This window comes from Micropterus dolomieu, linkage group LG03 (assembly GCF_021292245.1).
Source record: "Micropterus dolomieu isolate WLL.071019.BEF.003 ecotype Adirondacks linkage group LG03, ASM2129224v1, whole genome shotgun sequence".
Lineage (NCBI taxonomy): Eukaryota > Metazoa > Chordata > Actinopteri > Centrarchiformes > Centrarchidae > Micropterus > Micropterus dolomieu.
Window position 1 is genome coordinate 1273943 of NC_060152.1, and position 7532 is coordinate 1281474.

Genomic DNA, 7532 nt, shown 5'->3' on the forward strand with positions numbered 1-7532 from the left:
CATTCATACACTGAGCCTAAGTGCTCAAACAGAAACTAACATTCACACACATTCATACACTGAGCCTAAGTGCTCAAACAGAAACTAACATTCACACACATTCATACACTGAGCCTAAGTGCTCAAACAGAAACTAACATTCACACACATACACTGAGCCTAAGTGCTCAAACAGAAACTAACATTCACACACATTCATACACTGAGCCTAAGTGCTCAAACAGAAACTAACATTCACACACATTCATACACTGAGCCTAAGTGCTCAAACAGAAACTAACATTCACACACATTCATACACTGAGCCTAAGTGCTCAAACAGAAACTAACATTCACACACATTCATACACTGAGCCTAAGTGCTCAAACAGAAACTAACATTCACACACATTCATACACTGAGCCTAAGTGCTCAAACAGAAACTAACATTCATACACTGAGCCTAAGTGCTCAAACAGAAACTAACATTCACACACATTCATACACTGAGCCTAAGTGCTCAAACAGAAACTAACATTCACACACATTCATACACTGAGCCTAAGTGCTCAAACAGAAACTAACATTCATACACTGAGCCTAAGTGCTCAAACAGAAACTAACATTCACACACATTCATACACTGAGCCTAAGTGCTCAAACAGAAACTAACATTCACACACTGAGCCTAAGTGCTCAAACAGAAACAAACATTCACACACTGGGGCTATTCGGGGTTCAGTATCTTGCCCAAGACTGATGAATAATGGTAACTAATTACTGTCGCGATATACTTCTCCAAGTTATTTGTGCCATTTCATGGTCCAAGGTAAACTGACAGCTACAGTCTCACTGAATGTAATATTTTCACAGCGTCTCTATATTGTATAATGAAGTACATGTGCTCAACAACGGACTCTGTGACTTTCCAGCCTATTCCAATTCACTCCACCTTGCATATAAGACAAAGAAAAAACATCTTATAAGGGATAAAAACCGTAAAATGTAGGTGCTTTAGTGGTTTTGCAGAGGTCCGCAGCTTTGGAATGAAATTAATTATTCTATAAAAAGGTCTTTGTCTGCATCAGCTTTAAAAACGAGCTTAAGATAGCAGTTACTACTAAAATATGTTCAAGCTTTAATCCTCTAAACGGCTGGAGAGTTTCTTTCCGCTCTGACATCCATTTAAACTGTCCGGTTATTTCCATCTGCCAAAAGATTCTACTTATTATTTAACCAAAACTAGACTGATGTAATGATACGTAATGACATCTTTGTAGTTAGGATTAGGGAAGTTTAGCTCATCTGTATGTCGGTTAGAGATGATACTGCATGTACTTTATTTATTTGTTGTCTTAATCCAGACAATATGTTAGTACTTGTAATATATGTCTTCTATTTGGTAAGTGTCTGGTCCCCTATATACGAGCTTCATAAAGCTTACCTGGGTGTCCCTTTTCACATATCTGCATCATTTCTTATGATTTTACTTGTTTTGAAATGTTTTTTGAATAAACTAAATTTATTGATTGATTAAAGGCAACAGTTTCCTGACTGTGGACATGTAAAGGGCAGGTTGGCACCAGAGATTTTCTCTACAGCTCTGAATGCTGCTGTCGTCTGTTTGGATCCCACAATCTCCCAGGACCATAATGTTGGGTTTAGGAGAAGGAGATGAGAAGATATTTTAACAGTGTTTTGAAAAATCTTCAGTGTTGGATAAGACTCCCCCAGAAAAGTCTTGAGCATTAAACTTCGGTAAAATTTTCTGCATCAATTTACGGGGAAATGTTTTTATTTTATGTAAAGTGAAATACAAACAAACATTTCAAAACAGAATATAATGCAGTAAGACCTCCTGTCATGTTCACAGGGAGAGAACGGTTTTTCTTAACAATTTTACAAGTTTTTCTTAACAACTCAACAATTATGTAAAATAAATTATTTAAGCTTTCAGTATCATGTTTTTTTTCATATTCCTTATTTCCTTCCTTATTCCTTATTACATTTACACCCTGGTGTGTTTTACAACTAACCCAGACTATGAGGTAAATTGTAATGTTTTACTCCTTGTGTTTGAGACTACACCATGCATTTTCTGTCCGTGTTGTAGGGATAACAGTAACACCATTTAATAGCAGACACATGTAACTAGTTCTTATCACATTTTGAACATACAGGCTTAAAAGAGCTCGAAGATACAGACAGAAATGTCAAAACGGTCACAACCACCCCAGTCTACCCTACTCCATCAACCACTGTTTATTGTTATTATTATTATTATTATTATTATTATTATTATTATTAGCCTAAGCCAAAGTCTGCTAACCACTTTCTACAAGACTGCTATGTCGCCAGTAGCAACAGGAGAGGGCAGTAATGCAACGTTCACGAGTTAAATCTACCAATGACAACACGAAGAAAAATAACGTCAGCAGTCTCTGGTCCAATCAGTGGGTCGGTCGCAATGATAATCCCCGCCCCCCAGATAAACCGCCATCATGAAATCAAAAACAAGAAACTGACAGATGAGACGCAGTTCGCTGGTTCGCAACCAGGTAAAGTTTTATCTTCTCACCTAACGTCAGGTAACTAGTAGGATATTTGGTGACATTCACGTGGAGTTTGTTACATCGCTTCATCAGCTTGTAAATGACTCATATCGTTATTTCTCTGTAATTACCGTACAAGTGCGAGCGAACGTCACAAACATTACGGCAACGTCAGCTACCGTTAGCAAGCAAGCGGCTATATTAGCTGTCTGGTCCTATGCTCCTAGCAAACGTTAACGCCTCGGTTCGGCGTTTTAAACTCTTTATAAACAAACCGAGAAAAAACAGGGGTGGCACAGAGAAGCGAATGTGGAAGTTGTAGTTTATACCTGAGCCTGACAGCAAGCTAAGTTAACGGCGGTAGCAACAGCTAACGTGTTTGAACGGCGAGATGTTAAAGTTACCGCCAATCCGCACGGACGTTTATTGTGAAGGACCGAGCGACACATCAACAGCATCAGCCCGGACAGCATGGAGGACAGGTGACATATGGATAGGACGCCGAGTGTTTATTAAGAAATGTTGAAAGGGCTGTCTTGCACAGACACGTTGGGAGTGAATTTGAGAGGAAAAACCTTTTATTGTAAGTGGATTCACGGGAAAGTCAACCTCAGTGCTAGCTATAGTTCATCTGTCCAAGCTGCCAGACTCCATTGACAATTCTGTCCTTTTTATGGACGAAGGCTCCTACCTGGTAAAACACAACTTCACACTGCCTAATTTTGAAACTGAACGAATTATTAGAAGCCAAATTACTGTTCGGCACTCGTCTAATACATCAATACTATATGATGAACTTAACTAAAAGAAGATTAATATCTGCTGATGTTGTTGAAAGATCTGTAAAATGATAGCAAGTGGATTTCTGAGTTTGGATTGTGTCGGAAAATACTAATCAAAACAAGACTAATTTCTGAAAAAAAAAAAAAATTATTTGAAGCCCTCAAAGATGCAATTTAACCATAGGTCAAAATAATAGAACTCTTTAAATAAAAGAGAGACTCTTGCATGTGCTCTTGCTTACTGCAGAATTGTGACAGTTACTACCCAGCCAACTGTGCAGATATATTTTTCCAGTTATTCAGTAATTTAATACACATCCTTAATTGTAAAGAATAAAAGCACTTTATTTCTGTGCATGTCAAGGAGATCAGAGTTGTGGTTCTTAATTCATCTCTGGATAAAAGGCTCTATAAACACTTGTGTATGTGTGTATCCTCTTTCTGTTGTTAGGATAAATTGGTACTCGGACAGGCGGAGGCAGTGCAGATATGAGTGACGTGGCTGAGGAAGCAATGGACAGCTCTGCGGTGTCTGAGGAAGAAGTGGAGGACCAGCAGGAGACGTCACAGGAAGACCAGTCGAGTGTTAACAAAAGCTCCTCCAAGATATCCGGTAAAGGTTTACTCCCTCTGTTTATATATTCTTCCAGCTAAAATAACACTTGTCAGTGAAGAAATCCATCTGTGGTCGTTGTTCAAGTTCAACAACTTTATTTATCCCACAAGGGGCAATTTGTTTAGTTAGGTTGGACCTGTAATGTCATTTTACCACACTTAATAAATTACTCCAGTGTTTGACGGCGCTAATTCCTTAACATTGTCCCAATCACACAGTGTGCGGTCACCTGTTAAATCTTGGTTGTCACAGTTTATAAAATACCTGTTAGGATAAAATTTAACCAGGCTTAGTATTAATATATTCTGCTGTACAGTGTTGTTGACTTCAGTTCAAAGTTTTGGTGACTCATTCAGGAACAGGATTTTTATTGTTCAGCCACTGCTCAGTCGTCGACTTAAAGAAACCAATAATGCAGATTTATTTTTCATTCATTCTCACTCAGCTGCAGGTGAAATCATTGAGGGTAAGCGGGCGAAGAAGACAGTCGAGAGGCTCGATTTCCAAGCGCCGAAGCAAAAGGAGAAGATCAAGATTGGAGAGGGTAAATATTTACTTTTAAGCAGTAGATTGTGGGATATGAATATTTTTGTCCCTTCAGGATTTCGTCGGCCTTTTCTGTGATTGTTGCAGTCTAAAATTCCTGATTTTGCTTCAGATTTTCAACAAAAAAAAAAGTATGAAATGGTGGGACTAAGTGAAAACTGCAAAGGTAGATGTGATATTTCTACCTTTACAATTGTAGTTGAATCATTAAACAGTCCCTCCAGGATGTTGCGGGCCTAACCCTAACCCTGCATATTTAAACCAGTTTACCGTGATTCTTTCTTGCAGCTGACCGGGATGCAGCACCCTGTGTCTTGTCTGTCGTCCTCTATGTGTTTCTGCCATTCTCACCGTATGTTCTGCGGTGGCAAAGTGTTTGTCAATATATGATTTCCTTTATGTTGGACCACAATACTGAATTTTCTGCAGAACAGTTTCCTCGCTTTGGTAAAGAAGATCTGGATCCTGGTCTTCACGGTCCTTTACTGTTATTTTTGTAGGCAAATGTGAGACAATGGTATGATACATGTTTGCTGCGTCTTCTAAACGATGAAGTTAGTTTGCTGACGTATAACATTATTTTACGGGAAAAGGTGAAGATGGGTCACGTATGCGGAAAAGCTGCGATGATTGGTCAAAATTACAAATTGCCCTGAAATTGTCGTTGATTTGTTGAATTTGTGTTAATAGTTGCGATTGTGAAATTCCTAGAGGGACTGATATTTGTCATTTAAAGATAAATTATTTGTGCAGGTATGTGTATGAAAACTCTTGACTTGTTTGTTTTTTGCATATTTTCAGGTAGTGGAGATAAATTAGGAGACATTCCACGCACCGGCTACCAGATCACCAAGATGAAGCCCGCTGACCTGAAACCTCTGCACGTCATCCTGTTTGACAGACCAGGAAAGGTACGAACATAGACATGCAGGCAGAGACATGAAGGTTAATGATAGTCTGTATTTTCTTTTTTTATTACATGATTTATCATAGTGATTGGTCAGCATGAGCAGGCAGCATCGGGAGGTTTTACTTTGTGTTGTTTTTATGTGTGTTTAGCATAAAATGACCACAAACATACATTTTGTTTCACAACCTCGTGTTTTAAACTGGCCATTAAATCAACCCTTCAGTGAGAAACTGTTCATTTAAAAACTTGATATAAATGCGCAGTGGAATATTTGTGCTGAAGTCCAACGGCTCTTACTAAGGATGTGACAAGACCCGATACTTCGTTAGCAAGTAGATGCCAAAATTCTGAAAACATGACGGTACTCCCTTTTTTTTAGTACCGTAGGTATCGGGGATCCAACAAATATCAATAACTTTTTGGTTTTCAACATAGAAATCTCAAACCACTGCCAGTATAGATATGACCCCCCTTAAACATTTCACACCTGAGAGTTTGTAAAAATAAAAGTTAATTAATTAAGCACAGTGCAAGGTTGTAATTTCAACAGCTTGCAATTTATGAATATACTGACATAAAACCACCTCATCTGTCCTGGACATCCTCTCACAGCTTTCACAGCTGTTAGCTGTTCTTTGTAATGTTTACATGTTTTTATTAAAGCTGTATTTTTTTGAGAACATGGATTTTATTGTTTTGTTTTTTTACTGTGGTATCGAATTTAGTATTGAGAATCGTGGAATTTCACTGGTGTCTGTATGGAATACTACATTTCTGGTATCGTGACATTCCTAGTTGTTACACCAGGCTACTACCACCTCTGCTATAAATAAAACTAATATATATTTGCAGTTAACAGCAGTTAACTTTTTGTTTGCCCCTTTTAACAGATGGCCACATTAAAGAAGAACTTGCGTCTGTTTAACGGCTTTCCTTTTGACGCAGACAGCGAACAGTACACCAAAAAACGTGAAAAACTTCTCAAGTAAGTTTTTGGGCAGAGACGGAGAGAAAGAAGTGGAAGTGATTTGGGTTTTCTTTTTCAAAAAGATAAAAAAACGATGAATTAATAATTTCTTTTAGAAATGTATGCTGATTCTACTTATCAAATCTCAATTCTAGTTCCAACCCCTTCACCACAGATCTTGTCAGCACTCGGTGACCTTCATCCTCTTCCTCCTCGCTCATCTCCCCCATCATGGCTAAAGTGAAAGGAGTCTCCGTCCTAGAGGGGCGTCTCTGGGGACTCGTCTCTAAGAGAAATATCTATTGAATCATTTGTAGCCATCACTGGTTTCCCTTCAGTATAAAAGGTGTTTTGTACCTGAGATGTTGCTACTGTTAGCGTTAGCTGGATCTGGGGCGTCACTGTAGCTGGGAGAGCGCGACACGTTGAACACGGTGAAGCGTTCCTTCAGATTCACGCCGTGTTGAAGTAAAAGCTTCGTCATGTTGGAGCTGCTTCCTGCCTCGCACCAAACCTCCTTACTGCAGCTGGTGCATTTTGTTGCGTTCTCTGTTTTAGTGAAGCTAAGTCAAACTTTGGAGCGTTTGCTGCGGTCTGCCATGGTGCAGGACTGGAAACAGAAGGAATCTCTTCTTCATGCTTTGTTCACATAACAAATGAGTAGGGATGCAACAATTACAGATTCAGATCATAGTCAGAGGAATAATCACGGTTTTACGATTATTATGCATTAATTAATTTCACAAAACTAGTATTGACTTACATTAATTAATTAATTACATTAATAATAATAATATTTCTATATTATCTAAGTATTATTAATATAAGAGGAATATTAACTTAATTTATCCTCCAGGGGAAATTGTTATTAAGGAGGGGAATAAACTGATCTGTTACTGTCATCAACTCTCATCCACACGTATAAGTTTTAGTGAAAATAATGGAAAGAAATTGAGAACATCTCTCATACAGTGTTATTAAAAATGTGAGTCCTGAAAGTCTATAAGCTGCTGATGTTATAAATGTTAGTGTTTTACAGCTGGCAACAGTTTCTCAACACAGACAGAAGGAGGCAACAGGATGTAGCGTTAAATGTTCAGCAGCGGTGCTGTAGTTGCAGTGGGTCTGAAAGGTTACATGCTGCTTTGTTTGTTTACGTTGCACATAAAGCTCGAGTCT

The 7532-nt window shown here is 38.5% G+C and overlaps 2 protein-coding genes across 2 annotated transcripts in view; both read left to right on the plus strand.

Moving 5' to 3' along the window:
- The window catches only part of atp2c1 (ATPase secretory pathway Ca2+ transporting 1), a 111817-nt gene that overhangs the window by 55397 nt on the left and 48888 nt on the right, over window positions 1-7532 (plus strand). The window lies entirely within an intron of this gene.
- On the plus strand, window positions 2701-6404 carry LOC123968753 (protein DEK-like). Its single transcript, XM_046045688.1, has 5 exons — window positions 2701-3014; window positions 3766-3927; window positions 4376-4474; window positions 5278-5387; window positions 6277-6404. The coding sequence occupies exons 2-5, from the start codon at window positions 3804-3806 to the stop codon at window positions 6373-6375; spliced, it is 432 nt and encodes a 143-aa protein (XP_045901644.1). The 5' UTR covers window positions 2701-3014; window positions 3766-3803; the 3' UTR covers window positions 6376-6404.

Excerpts from the sequence above, each read along its gene's own strand:
- LOC123968753 (XM_046045688.1), top strand. The coding sequence starts at position 3,804 with ATGAGTGACGTGGCTGAGGAAGCAATGGACAGCTCTGCGGTGTCTGAG. Across the intron at positions 3,928-4,375 it reads AAGCTCCTCCAAGATATCCG|CTGCAGGTGAAATCATTGAG; the intron begins GTAAAGGTTTAC and ends ATTCTCACTCAG. Across the intron at positions 4,475-5,277 it reads GAAGATCAAGATTGGAGAGG|GTAGTGGAGATAAATTAGGA; the intron begins GTAAATATTTAC and ends GCATATTTTCAG.